This window comes from Pagrus major, chromosome 20, assembly GCF_040436345.1.
Source record: "Pagrus major chromosome 20, Pma_NU_1.0".
Classification (NCBI taxonomy): Eukaryota; Metazoa; Chordata; class Actinopteri; order Spariformes; family Sparidae; genus Pagrus; species Pagrus major.
The window spans coordinates 17,629,781-17,644,695 of record NC_133234.1 but is presented as its reverse complement, the minus strand read 5'-3'; the positions used below and the strand labels follow the sequence as shown (position 1 = coordinate 17,644,695).

The window sequence follows — 14,915 nt, the reverse complement described above, 5'->3', positions numbered from 1 at the left end:
TGTAAACAGACAGGCTCTCGGCATGAACGAGCTCCTGGTGCTCACTTTTCCTTTTTGGAGGATTATCAAGAATTCAAGAGGAGAGGAAACATGAATCAGCGACAACACAGCACATTTTCTTTCATCGAAGGACACAACAAAACTGTAAATTATCCTAATAATATACAGTATGAATGATTCCTGAGAGCTGTAAGGAGTTTATATGTTAACGAATGATATAAACGTACCTGGAAAATTAATTGAGGATTTTGCTTTGTCCTTCTTTTCATGCATCAGAGTGATATCAATCAAGAACTACCATCCAAAGATCAGAATAATCACTCAGATGTTGCAGTACCACAATAAGGTTGGTGTAATCTGTTACTTTTACTTGGAAAGATTTATTGTTTGGTCTCTTCTCTGCACAGTTTGTATTCCTCTAACTTTGTTTTTCCTGCCTCCAGGCCCACCTTTTGAACATCCCGAGCTGGGCCTGGAAGGAGGGAGATGATGCCATTTGTCTTGCAGAGCTCAAGCTTGGCTTCATCGCCCAGAGCTGCCTGGCTCAGGGCCTCTCCACCATGCTGGCCAACCTTTTCTCCATGAGGTCCTTCATCAAGGTAGCCATAGTTATGGTTCATCCATCTGCGCTCACTGGATTAAGTACAAAAGTAAAGTTGGCTGAATGGTCTGAATAGATAATAATGAGTCTCCCAGATGAGGCCCATTTGTAGCATCTGGTGAGTGGGTGGGGAAGTTAAACCTGCATTATTTAGTTTTTTTGTGCGCAGATTATTTTTGAAATAAAAACAAGTTTTCTGTGATAAATCTTTGTTATAGATTGAGGAGGACACGTGGCAGAAGTACTACCTGGAAGGAGTAGCCAATGAGATGTACACTGAGTACCTGTCGAGTGCCTTTGTGGGCCTGTCCTTCCCTGTAATTTGCGAGTAAGTATACTGAAATACCTCATACAACCACACATCAAAAGACTAGACTATATGAACAATAGTGTGAAAGTCTGGGAGTATAAAGGTTAGATATATGTTTTAACCTAAAGCTACAAGTTTTGATGGAAGGTGAAAGCGGCCAAAGGTCATTTTTATTTTCCATCATTTTTTTGATTTCAAGATTTCAAGATAATTTTGTTGTTAAATTGGAATCAGTAAGTCATTTTCTTGAGATAGCAGGTTAAATCTCTTTGTTATCTTGAGAGAAGAAAACAATAGGCTGCAAATTACTGTATCATTAACAAGGGGAAAAAAAAAAATCCCTGTCATAATTGTAATAATTGGTAACTGTGACCTCGAAGTAATGGGATTTACAAAAATAAGCAAGCATTGCCGCTCTGTGGCTTCCGTACATTTATGGACCGTTCTGTACAAAATCCTGGAATTACCATTTCTGAGCATTATAAGATCAGATAATCCTGTATTGATCCCCCCGCAGAGGGGAGATTCGGGTATTACAGATGCTCAAGGAAAGAATAAGAAAGCAAGAGTCAATGGCAGTACACATACAGCGCCCACAACTAGTGTTGTACTCGAATTAACAATGCAGTATTATATTCAGCGTGCATGAGATCTAATTACATTGTTATTCTCCTTCCAGACTCTGCTATGTGAAGCTGAAGCTGCTGCTCATCGCTATAGAGTACAAGTCTGATCAAAGGGAGAGCAGGTAAGTGGATCTGCTCGCAGTGAAATGTTGAAAATCATTAAAATTCATGGATGCAAAAAAAAAAGTTAAATACGCAGGTGTGTTTGTTGTCGGTGTTTGCTTTCAGCGATGAAGCTACTTTGAATCAGCTTCTCTGTTTGACTGCAAACACAAGGCGCCCGACAGAAAGTGCTAAACTGGTGTCTAAATCGGTTTGTTCGCAGACATCACAAGCGTTTTTCTGATAACATCCTGACAAATTAATAAGGGAGTGGGTGGCTGGTTTTTCTTTGGGCACAGCTGAGGCTTTTGTTTTTAATGATTTCTAAAATGCACTGATGCTCATTTCATACCTTTTGAAGTGTCACTACTGTCTGCTTTCATCAACCTAATTTAATAAACAGAGGCGATCCTGCCAAATGAGTTGTGAAAACTAATCCTGCCAGCATGTGCCACTGCCAGTGATTAGTGCAAAGCCTTGCAAATTCTGTGATATAACTTTCCGCTGTGACATCTTTGCTCTATAAATCCTCGCAGCACTCTGATAAATCCTGGAAACCACGTGAAAATGCAGGAGGGGACCTTGGGCTTTTTCATTGCCAGCGATGCCAAAGAAGTAAAGAGGTAATAATAAATGGGACCTGAGATTAAATGGTGTCTAAAAGTAAAGTCGTGCTGTTTTTTCATGCTGCAGCTCTGAGCCATTAGACATTGTGTACAGTATCTCTACCACTTTCTTTCAGCTGAGTTTTAAAATGTAGGTAAAATGACCAAAGATAACTTACTCAAACTTCACTAGGATGAAAACAATTTAAGGGATGGTTACATACGTTTATTCCCTCAGTGGTGATGTTGGTGCCAGTGCTTGAAACACGCTAGATATACCTTAACATGTTGCTAACTAGTTCCTAAAGGCTAGCATTTGGTTAGCTGATGAAGTTCGGCGGTGTATTATAAAAATACATGTATGCTTTGTTGCTTTCTACGATGAAATGGCCGAGGAGACTTGTTTGGTTTGTTTGGTAGGTTAGGCCACGTGCTGCCAGCTAGATATATCTTAACATGTTGCTAGCTTGTTATTGTGAGTTAGCATGTTGTTAGCGGATGATGTTAGCTGGTGTTGTTATAGATAGAAGTGTGCGCTAAGGTAATGGGTTGTTGGACAAACAGGCTATTAGTCCAATGGTACATGTTTTATACGTTTGGGCTTTCACAATAATAGTCCATTGGAACAATGAGCAGTCCTGTTGCTGGTCAAACAGCTCAGTACAGCCTGATATGCACTGTTGGGCCTGATTATCAATGGTAAAAGCATCATTTGACATTAATATTTGGCTTCCAAAGGAAAGCTCACCCCATTTTTGATATGGTATTGACAAATGTTTCAAATGCTTGTCTAGGATTAAATGTGTTTAATCAACCTGATTCTTTCAGATTAAATGCATCTCTGTGCCTCAATTTAACGTTTTATCCGAGTCAAATACCGTCACTAAATACTGAAACTGGAACTTCAGGATTTAATGTGTATAACTGCTTTATTTCAGCATAATTTCAGTGATTATTGTTTTTCTTCCACAGGGCGCTGTTTTACTGTAAAGCCTGCCACGACGACATTACTGATCCCAAAAGGATAAAGAAATGTGGTTGCAAGAAATGTAAGTGACCGCATGTAAAAACATCGACTAAGTTTGTTTGACTCATTCACCTTTTCTTCACAGCATGAAGTGAAACAGCACGAGTTAGCATCAGTCTAGCGTAGGCGATGGTGTATTTACATGACCTACATAGCCACGTGTCCAAACCACTTAGTTCCTGCGTTAATTATTCATTTCTTTGAACCTTGTAACTTTGGCATGAAACAAAGGTCATCGGATTACTTTCTGCAGCCAAAAGAAACAGGTTCACGCCAAGTTTCGCTTGTAAAAACTACATATCTGGACCTGTTTGACATAAATAATCGCCCTCATTAAAGGGGCAGTTCACCCAAATTACAAAACAAAGCTTTCCACTGGCAGAAGGTTTTGTTTTTATGTGCTGAGTATGTTAAGTAGTCTTTATTTCTATCGTTGACTCAGAGGATAGAGAGATTTTTTCCGCCTGGTGAATACAGTCTAAATGTGCATTTTGTCCGTTTGCCTGTGTGGATGTTTGCCATGTTTTCTTCTGTATAACAGCTGTCTGGGCTGTTACAGTTAATTGCTAACTTTGTGATGTTAACAGGCATTCAGAGAGACTGTTAACACCACCGGTACCAGGACGGATCGTGTGGTTCTAGACATTTTAAAAACATCACATGTCACTTTGTCGCTGATTTAATACAGTTTGCCTTGTTCTTAACAGTCGCAGCTCATCTTAACATTTGATGTATTCTCTTCCTGCTGCTTGGGAACTTGACACACTTTCCTTAAAAAATTCACTTTATAGTGATATATTGTGAGTAATGTGGATTCATTCCCCCTCCGAAAACACAGCCTGCTACCCCCCTGAGTGAAGCAACTTGTTTGAATGTTACTGTAAATGTTGCATGTACGATGGTTTATGCTGCCTGGATTCCCCCCCCTCGTTGTCATGTGCACGTCGCTTTTTAAATCGAGGAAAACATTCAACAAAAATGTTTCTATTACTGTTATAAAACGCTAACACTTTTGGGACAAGACACAGAGAGACAAGGATTAACAGTTGAGCATGCAACACCCAACCATTTAGTTGGAAAAGTGCAGTTATTACAGCATCTCTTAAGTAATGTTAACAGACATTATATTCATGCCTGCTTGAGTCTGTGATACTCCAGAACACCACCAGATGTCCCCACAGTCCTTTGATTAACACAACATCCCTGCAAGGAGAGCACAGCTAGAAGACCAACCAGGAAGAGAAACAAGGCACATTTTATTTTGCACTTACTGTACAGATCCAGAAAACGGTTTGATGTGAGACACGATCACATTCACTTTGACCTTTCGACTGAGAAATTTGTCATCTTGCCCGAGAGTTTCACTTCTCAGCTGGAATCAGATACCACGACGACGAGAGATGATCTGAGCATTTTCACAACCCTTAAAGGTCCAATTTGTAAGAACATTGTCGGTCAGGTCGGAAAGAGACTCAAAAATCAACTTTCCTGCAAATTGGACCTTTAAGAGAAAATTGTAAAACATGTCTATGATCACATCTCATCACATAGAGGACACACTGAGCTTGTAGGGGCCATGTTGAGATGAAAGGTAGGGGTGAAGTCAGGAAGTCTAGAGGGAACTAATGGGTATTATTGTTTCTAAAAACCTACATGACCTTCCCTCATCCCCAGCCGCACTTGTGTCGCACTTTTACCGCAAAACCACATGACTTTAGGAACTTGTGATATTTCCCCGCTCGTCCCAGAAATGACCCCCCTCCCCCAAAAATTCAAAATTCTTACTCTGACATTTGCACGCTGTCAGGACTAAGTTGATCTTGTGCATCCCAGCAGCAGCCTTCCTCTGTGCCCTGTCTTGCCTTTGTCCACTCTTCCTCCAGAACGACCCTCGACATTAACCTGCTCTTCCTCTCCTCTCGTCTGAACCCGTGACTGTAGCCAAGACGTCCGCCTACAAGAAAATGAGACTGGCATGTTGTTTTGATTGCGGCCGCTCAGAGCGGGACTGCTCTTGCATGCCAGTTAATGTGCGTTGTAACATGGACTTCCCTCAACGCGACATCCCACTCTCTGCTGTCTCTGTTAATGATTGCTCAGCCACTTTACGTGCCTGTAAGTTGTCGCCATGACATGTGCTCTTCAGTGTTTCCTAACAGGCGCTGTGTTAACCGTGCAAGTGTGTCTTTAGCGTGTGTGCCGTCTTGCTCTCGCAGCTGTGTTTGTTACTGTCATGGATATAGATGTTGCTTTGCCTTGTGGAGGTGACTTTTTAACTGTTGTGAAGCATGCCAGTATACTGTTTTGCTGGTGTTTTGTCAGAGAATGTGAATTCAAATTGACCTGTAGTTTAAATTAGATCAACGGAGTGTGAATTCTCTTCCCCTCCAGTGACCTTGCCAACATATTTTTCCAAGGAATTAAAGCCGAAGCCATGAAAAATGTACAGCTGTGCATCCCCGCCGCGAATCTCTCTTGATGCACGCTCAAACTTGGGAATCTTGGTGGAGAAATTTGCATTGCAGTGCTTTAAAAATACTTGAGTTATAATGATGTCACTGGAGAGGGTAACTTCATATCAAGAAATAACCCAAATAACATTCATTTAATCCAAATATTTCAACGCCGTACCCTCCAGAAACGGATGAACCGGATAGGATTTGAGATATTCCCGTGTGTAAACGCTGATAATTAATTAAAAAAGGTCGGTTTTGAGAGCACCTGAGGGGATTTTCAGAGGGTAGCGCTACATATTGAGGCTAATGTACTGGTTTTATTAAATTAAGATCAAACACTTGAACCACCACTGGGGGTAAAATCTCCAAAACACATTCAGAACATAAACCAGTGCCACAAGAGAAGCTCTGGGTGTCTGAGTCTTGAGTCTCGTGATATTGATTGAATTGTACAATAAGACAAACACAATACAATTGTAAAGAGCAGGATTGTATTGAATCGTAGCTGCATATAAATTCTTAATTCAAGTGCGATTCCCCTTTAAAGCCAGAGGGCATGTTAAATTGCACTGATGTATCGCAGAAGGCATGAAGAATGTGTCTCGAGTTTGCAGAGCGTTGATACAATTTGCTGGAAAACATTGTCGACTGTCACACAGTTTTAGCCAATGTTTCTTGATCAAAGACCATTCTGTGTATAGTTGAACGTCTCTGGGCATTTCCAGCCCTCAACACATCTTCCAGGGGTTGTGTGCCGTGAGCATCGCCCCGGCTAAGCTAAAGCTCGAGCAGAGCTCCGGAGTTGCTGTCGACACGGTGCGGGAGACGCGCCGAGCGAGGCCTTATGCGGCCTGACATGGAAATTATGTTTGCATTTTCATTTTTGGAGTGCTACCGGTTGTCATGAAACTCAGCCTGACAGTTCCTAACCACCAGGCAGCCGAGTGCCCCCGCCCCTCTCCTCCTCTCTCGTTGTGGGACAGATGCTAGCCTGTTAGTCCTGTGACTCTGCTCGCGCCCTCCGATTGCAGGCGACAGATGCCAGGACCAGCAAGGTCCCTGTTTGAACATTGCTGTCACTGTCCTGCCTTAAGCTCAATGCATGACCTTTATTATAAGCAAGGGGTTGAAATAAGGTACTAATGAGCATGTGTGGGACTCACGGCTCCAAAAAGTGACTCACAGAAAGTTACATGTATCCGTGCAGGTTGAGTCGGAGGGAAAATATTATCACATAAATCTGGGTCTTGATACATTTAGCTCCTGCAGGGCTACACAGTAAGCATAGGTGGTTTTCATTTTAAAAAAAACATCTGGTTATATCAAAACGTGGCTGAATTTGGTATATTTTTTTTTTAATGACTAGTTTCATGTGTGCAGCTGTAAGGATCTGCTTCACATTGACATATAGTCATGTAATGCAGCTGAATTGATCGTTGTATTTTAACTGAAATGTGCAATATGTAAGATTTCTAGCTGAAAACATTTTAAAGTTAACAAAAATTATCAACAAAATGTGAAAAAAATAGAAATTTCAACTTCATGACATCTATGTACTGTGTTGCTACTGAAGTTAGCCCGTTCTGTCCGAAGCTCCTGTGCTAGCGGTGTAAACACCAACACTCCCCTGATGCTCTGAGCTCCGTGTCTGCACCACTAAAGCACAGCTAACTGAGCTAACTGAGCTAACGGCATCTACAGTTAGCAGCACTTAAGTTAGCTTAGTGAGCTAAGTTAGCATATGTTTGTTTAAAATATGAATTAGACAGCTGGCCAATTCTTACATATTGCACCTTTAAGAGATCTGGAACGATTAGCCAAAAAAATTGTCAGTTAACGGAGTCAGCAAATAGTTTGAAAATCTTTTTTTTTTCAAGCAAAAATACAAAATAATCCTGAGTTTCATCTTCTCAATTGTGATGATTTGATGTTTATCTTTTTGGGGGGTTTCGTGTTTGTTTGTTTGTTTGTTTTTTTGCTATTTGAAGACACAAACTTTAATTTTTCACTATTTTTCTCACATTTTATAGACCAAAAGATTAATCAGTTATTCAAGAAAATAATCAGCAGATTAATCTTTAATGAAGCCCTAAACCTCCTTTTGTTTTCACACTGATGAACTTTTATGTATTGTGCTGTTTTATGTAGTGTACCTGCTGTTCTGTGTTTATTTGTTTACCTGCCCGGAAACAACAGAAGCAAAATGAGCTGCTGGCTAACTCTGGTGCTATTACTCCTAATCGTGTGCTGTCCCTTTTAAAAAAAAATTAAATAAAATAACCTTGCATTAATAAACCTAAGGTTTAACCTCGACATATAGACGTCTTTTGACTTGCAAATCGCTGAATGAGTACTTACTCTACTGTTGATATTCAGCAGGTGACTGCCGCCAAACACTGACAGCGATCATCTGTTTAAGCTTACCGAGCATAACCATGTTCGTGACTGACCCGTGTTTTATTTCTCATTGCTTTGTCCATGTTGTCTTCAAGGCACCGCTCTTTTGTTAAAGTGCCTTAAAGAGAAAAACCCCTCAGCCTTCAGTTGTCATTTATAATTTGCTTTTCATTACAGCCTGTTCTCCCCTGTAACCTCTCATCTGTCTCTGCATTTTTCTCAGCTAAAAATAGCTATAATGGATATATCAAATCAAGTAAGTTTTGATTTCCATTCTCTCTGTTTTTGTCGTTTTTGTTCTAACCCCTTCCACTTGTGCATCATCAGCCATCTCCACTCGAGCTGTCTCTAACTCCGCTTTCACTATTTTTCACTGTTTGCTGCTCATCGCTCTGTCCGGTCTATCATCATCCATCATTATATTTTATATGCAAAGCATTGGGGGGGAATTGTTTCTGAGTGGTTTGTGTTGGGTATCAGTTACAGCTCAGCAGTAGATGGTGCTGCTGCCTCACTGTGCGTGGGGAGGAATAAATCCGGTGTACAGCTGAGAATACAACATAAAAACATTTAAAATCTATGCAAAAATTTACGATAGAGATTCGGACAGGAAGCATATAAAAAAAAAAGAGCCTAATATTTTTACAGTTCTCGTGTGTGAATCATGCCGCTCGTCTACTTCGACGGGATCTGTGATGGGCAGCAAATCTGCCACAACGTGTTGTCCTGGAGAAGTGCTGTGCATGTTTGACACGGGGCAGATGAATAGTGGAGGTCTGGAGCAGAGAGGATAATCTGCTAGACAGCTGACTGTTGAAATAATCATCTCTATTCTACAGTTTTTGCTCCTAGCCATTTTTTGGAGTGAGGGGAACACTTTTCCTCTGCTTCCTTTTGTCTGTTTTATCATGTTATCTTTAACCAGCTTTACCTCTAGTGAAGCTGTAAGCTTTCACATTTTGAAATAGTCAAGTGGGTACTGACTCACTCCTCCCTCATCAGGCGTAAACAGCGCAGCAGCAGCTAGTGCTTGTTAATTCACACTGTCACCTCCTTGTTCTTATGGCATAACAATCGCTGGAACACCTGAAAGCATATTTATTAATTCATGTTTATTATAAATATCAAAGCGAAATGTCAAATCCAACATTTCATTGGTGGCTATACCAAGTGGTTAAGTGGTGTTTAATAAAAATGAGCTTTTTTAATTATTCAGCTATTAGCATTCTTGTGCCAGAAAGGATTACCCCCAAAAACCAGCGATTATGCTTTAATTATGATAAGAGTCACAAGATGTTTTATTAACAAACACACTGCAGGTCTTATGGAAGTCAGTTTAAATCAAATCCTATCGTGAGGTTAATGCGAAGGCTTAAAGGGTCACTTCACCCCGAACCACAAAGCAAACATTTTATAACTTGCCCCTCGTGGTATCTACTCATGCAGATAGTTTTCAGTTTAATGCACCCATGTTTTGAACTATCTGTCTCTGAGATTTCTGCCTCCGCCCAACGCATTGGAAATGGACTGGATTGTGTTTGTTTGGCTCGCAGCATCAAAAATTCCTTTTGAAAAACTCAACAGTAATGTGTCGCATCTCCATTGTACTGGGATGGAGACAGACATCTCACCAGCCCAGTCGGCAGGATAAAACGTCAGCAGTTAACCTTTCTGCAAACCACGGATATGTTCAAATGTATACGTGTCATACGTAGCATAATGACATTTCTACAACACGTCTTATAATGTTCACATTATGTCGATTGGTGGAGTTAAAACTAGGCTTTCAAGCCAGTGACCACTGTTCAAGACTCAACATTTTCTGAGAGTGAAAGCACTGGTTATTTTTGCAAGTAACTACAGCGTTTCAACATCTGTAAGCGTGACTCCACTGGGTATTTTTAACGAGACCTCAGGACGATCTCTACCCGTGGTTGTGGCCACAATCAGGTATTTAAAGTGATAAAAAATGCTCTTTTCTTAACCCTAACAAAGTATTTTTGTAAGCTTACCATTGAAAATTTAACCTAAAAGATAAAAGTTCTTCACTTCCATGTGTGAAGCACTGGATATTTTTGACAAGCGCTTCGTCAAAATCGGGTGGTTTTAATGAGTCATTGGGATCTCCAGCCGTGTTGGTCATGACAATAACAGATCTTTTAAGCCAAAGAATAATAATAATTTTGTCACACTAACCAAGTGGTTTACGTGCTGAAACCTAACCACAGCATAAGAACAGCTTTGTCACCAAAAAACTGAAATCTGAACCTAAAGAAACTAGAATAGCAGTCAGTTGACCACATACCTCATCTCTAGATACCACTAAAAGTAAAGGGGGGAACATTTTTTGTGATTTAGGTGAAAAAAAAAACAAAGAGTCGATTAACTTGCATTGAACAGATTCTGATTCTGATTCCTCTTCATTTAGCAGTAAACGACGGCCCCATAATCCAGTCGTCAACTTATCAATACAAGTCAGCCAAACTGAACCACAACTCGGCCGGCGAGGTCTATAGGGGGTCTGCCGCTGTGTCGATCCCGCTAGTAAACAACCGCAAGGGAAGTCTTCTGCCCCTGAGCTTCAAGGGCTCTGGGGACCTGGGCCAGGCGGGACGGCTACCAGGGGTGGCAGAAGAGTCCAGCCGGCTCCAGCGGGCACGTAGCCTTCCGGTGAAATACAGATACCACCCCAGTCACTCCAATAACGCCACACTCAGTCACAGGCACTGTAAGGGCCCTCCCCCCACCTCCCCTTTGGCGTGTTTGGCAGGCCTGAACTCAACAACAGCACAACCAAAGCATGTGCTTGCCAGGCTGGAGTGGTTGCATGTGTAGCATTCCTTACTAATGACCCAGTGTGTGCAGCTGTCAGCTGTGAAACATTAAATATTGAACAGGCCGAGCGAGATGTGAAGGGCCAGTGTGTTGGAGCATCCCTCTCCACTGGAAGCCCCCCGTGCTTTCCATTATGGTGTCACTCTTGGACGTGCTAGCAGCGCTTGAAATCATGTGTTTATCTGCAGAGGAGCATGATCTTCGAGACTCTATTAATGTTAATGATGGCTCTTTTAGATTCAGCCTGAACCATCTTTAAAAGACATACTTTCCACGACCTGTAAAAAGCTATTCCGGCTATAAACAATGACTGTTAAATTAGCTAAAACAGATTTCTTGCTGCCTGTGTTTATTTTACCAGCAGTAGTTTTTCCTCAACTGTGATATTAGCTCGTGAAAATATTTCCCTGATTACTTTACTCGAGGGTAAAACTTGTAATTCGTTCCCGATGAGGAGCTCTGTGCAGTTTTTCGTGTAGTGATAAAGACAATGTCCAAGGGGCATCTCAGCTGTACATAAATCACTCTGGCATGAGGACCCAAGCTAATTATATGAGCCAAGGGCGTCACTTCCAAGATGAAGAAAGACCAGCAATCCAGACTGGATTCAGTATTGGCACCAAAGCAGCCTTATTTATAATGTTGGATGCTTGATGTTTTTAGGTTATTGCTTTAATTAAATGAGAACGTGAGTGATTAGCACGGCCAAACGAGGAGCTATCCAAGTCTGGGTTTGTACTAACAAGGGACTGAAAAATTAGAGTATCGCAATAACCTTTGATGTATTTGTGGTACGACATTATCTGAATTATTAACTTGTTGACACCAATTCTCTGGATTAGGGTGTGGAGAATTAAACCTGATGGCATGATGGTTGATGATGGCACTATTGCATGTTTGCATCTTCATACACAATCATGCAAATGTCGTGCTAATGTATCCTGTCGTCATTGTACAGCACACAAGTTGAAGTGTCCCGTCAGCTCCATTTCGTCCACCCAACCTCTCTTTCCACTCTGTTTCTCTGTAACTGTGTAATCTCTTTGAATTCACTGACTTCCAGTTGTGCTGTGCTTTGTTCTTTTTGCTGCCACAGATTGTTTTCTACTTGTCTTATGATAATTCGCTCCCTCATACCGTTGCCTTTTGTTGCAGTTGAAGAGGACCAACAGTCGGCGTTATCGCCTAAAAAAAAGCAACGTAACGGAGGCATGAGAAATTCTCCCAACTCGTCACCCAAGATAATGAGGTAGGATGATGATGACGATTAAACTTTACTGTGTGTTGAGTTAGTGTACATGTATCCTCAAAAGAGCTTTAAACTTAAATGCACTGTATGTAAAAAAGTGATCTCACTTAAAAAAATTAAGGAAACCAATTAAGACTAATAATGTTAAGTTTTTAAAACATTTTAGCTCATACAACTTAACTGTAATAGTGTACTTAAGTCAACAAAAGTCAACTTTTAAAATTTACAGTGTGTGGAGTTATCATTCTGTTCCCCCAACGGATATAAGGTTAATTTTCATTTTCCTTTTAGCTCCATTTTTGGTCTCCACCTGCTTCTGAGAGAAATATCTGACTCTTTGGCCGCTAAATTCTCCATCTTGTTCACTAGCTAGTCGCTAACTTTGTCTGTGTGCTGAGCAGGTAACAGAGTCAGTGTGAGAGTAAACCAACACAGTCATGTTGTGGGTCATAACACTAAAACAATGAGCTGAAAGATGCTAAAATGGCACGTAAAGTGTCAGGTCACCACCACAAACCATTCATTTCATCATGTGAGCTACTGTTAATAGAAACATATTGATTACTGCACCTTTAAGGGTCCTTCTCAATGTTTTTAATAGGTTTATATATAAAAAAACAAATACCTCCAGCATTGATACTGTTGTCAGCCTCAAAAATCCAGTGTTGGTTGGACTCAACGGTATGTATTATAGATAACATCTTAAAGAAAATGTTAGTGTGCTCATGTTTTCATGGCCAACATGTCAGACTTGCAGAAGTGCTCTTTGCCACGAGGTTTCATGTGACAACCACAGACTGCAGCTCTTAAACAGGCCTGGCACTAATGACAGCACCAGCTAGTCAGAGAGACTCTAAAGGATAGATAGCCCAAGGCTATTCATCTATTGTCGGATCCCTCTGAGCTCTTTTCAGCACGTTAGGCCACAGATGATATGTATCATCACAATGAAAGTCGAATTCAAATGCTACCTTGCTTTTATCTTGTCCCGTGAAATTAAATCGGCGCTTATTGATTTTGACTGGAGATAACACTGTTATTCAACATGAGGCCATTACGGGGAAGATAATAGTAATAGTCATTGTCATTAAGTGGCATGTTATAAGGAAGCAAGGCAACAGGGAAGTCCTGTAGCCCGATGTATACAAAGTGGAATTGTACAGTTGAAATTGAATTAAAACTGACAGGTGACTTTTGCTCCAGTTGCTAATATGGCTGCTATTCATTTGACATTTAAGAAATTAAATCCACAAATGTCTGTATTGTTTAATACTACGACGTTCAATACGGATCAGCAATTGTGCAGTGGTTATAAAAATGGCTCAGCATCAGATCTAAAAAGGAGTCTTTATTTGCATAATTTAGCGTTTTCCTTTGATCTGTGGCCTCTTGTTTTTTCAGGTGGGCGTTCGCCCTTGTTTGATTGTTTGATTTGGTTCAAAGTGGAGTCAAAGTTGAATCGCTCCAGGTGATTTCCAGACTCTTGGGTAACAAACCCAGGCTTTTCAAATGCTATAGCCATCAGCTAAATATCAGCCCACCAAAACCAATCCATCTACTTGTCATGCTAATACACTGCACAATACAGGTGGATGTGTTATTTCATCCAGCGTGTAGGCAGCAGAGAGAGGGATTCGCTGCGGTAGCCTAAGGGATATTTCATTGCAACAAGCGGAGAGAAAAAACATTTTGGTGTATACTATATCAAATGTGTTTTTACAGGACCTGCGGCCTCAAGGCCTTTGTAAATAAGTAATGATCAACAGATTGGCTGTGGGTTTTGAAGAGCAAGCCTTTGTCAGTTTGCATGATGGGGAGGATTTTCAAAGACTTCGCCTGTCCTCACTGCTTGTGCACTGTTACAGTCAGCTAGTGCAGCCATGCTGAAATAGAAAATTTGCATAATATGCATGTTTAGCTTCTACTTTATGTCTCTCTCAGCTGTCAGTTCACTCCTCCAGAAGACACCTGGCTTTATGTTTCGCGGTCATGACGTGTGAAGCCTTGTCAAACGTGTCATCTTACCACTAAAGCAGTGAATTATGCTGCTGATCATTTTGAATGTTTAGAAGTGCGCTTACAGAAGTGACACTCACAGACTCTGCTCCGCGCGATGAAATGAAACCGCTCAAAAAAGAAGAAAGCAATCAGCTGTGGATGCAGAACTGTCTCCTGGTTTCCAGATGTATCGGCAAACTAACACGTCCTGTCTGGAAGTTAGCTAAGACGACCTTACTGAAATTAACACCATTTCCACAGGCTCCTTGATGGGTCATAAGACACATCTAATTGTGGGATGTCACAACGCGTTCGGTCACATCGGGCCGCGCCGTGACATACACGTCATGTCTGCTACAGCACCGCTGAGGCAATTGGCAGTGCAGGATAGTGACAGGCCGTCATGGCTGACAGTGAGCGATAGCTATCCTGGCAGAGCTTTGCCTCACCAGTCATCTCCACAAGGACAAACTGAAGTGACAGGCGCTCCACTGAGTGAGTGGTGAAACATTCGACTTCTGATGAAATATTTACCCGAGGTGTAAAACCACTAAATGCTTTCACTCTTATTAGAACTTGAATTTAAGACTCGAGCACAAGGCGATGATGTAGAGCACAACAAGAGTTATGGTAGAGGATTTGCATGGATAACTAGGGCTGGATTTATGGATTTGTTGATTTACAGGAGATTTATTAACATCATTTATCC

General features: G+C 41.1%; 1 protein-coding gene across 1 annotated transcript in view; it reads left to right on the top strand.

The window, feature by feature from the left end:
- Positions 1-14,915, top strand: part of LOC141015308 (calcium-activated potassium channel subunit alpha-1a-like) — a 90,162-nt gene that overhangs the window by 60,685 nt on the left and 14,562 nt on the right. Inside the window, exons 13-19 of the mRNA XM_073489300.1 lie at positions 277-346; positions 444-599; positions 820-929; positions 1,591-1,659; positions 2,176-2,262; positions 3,217-3,293; positions 12,115-12,208. Of these exons, the coding sequence (XP_073345401.1) occupies positions 277-346; positions 444-599; positions 820-929; positions 1,591-1,659; positions 2,176-2,262; positions 3,217-3,293; positions 12,115-12,208 (663 nt within the window). The remainder of the gene's footprint in view (positions 1-276; positions 347-443; positions 600-819; positions 930-1,590; positions 1,660-2,175; positions 2,263-3,216; positions 3,294-12,114; positions 12,209-14,915) is intronic.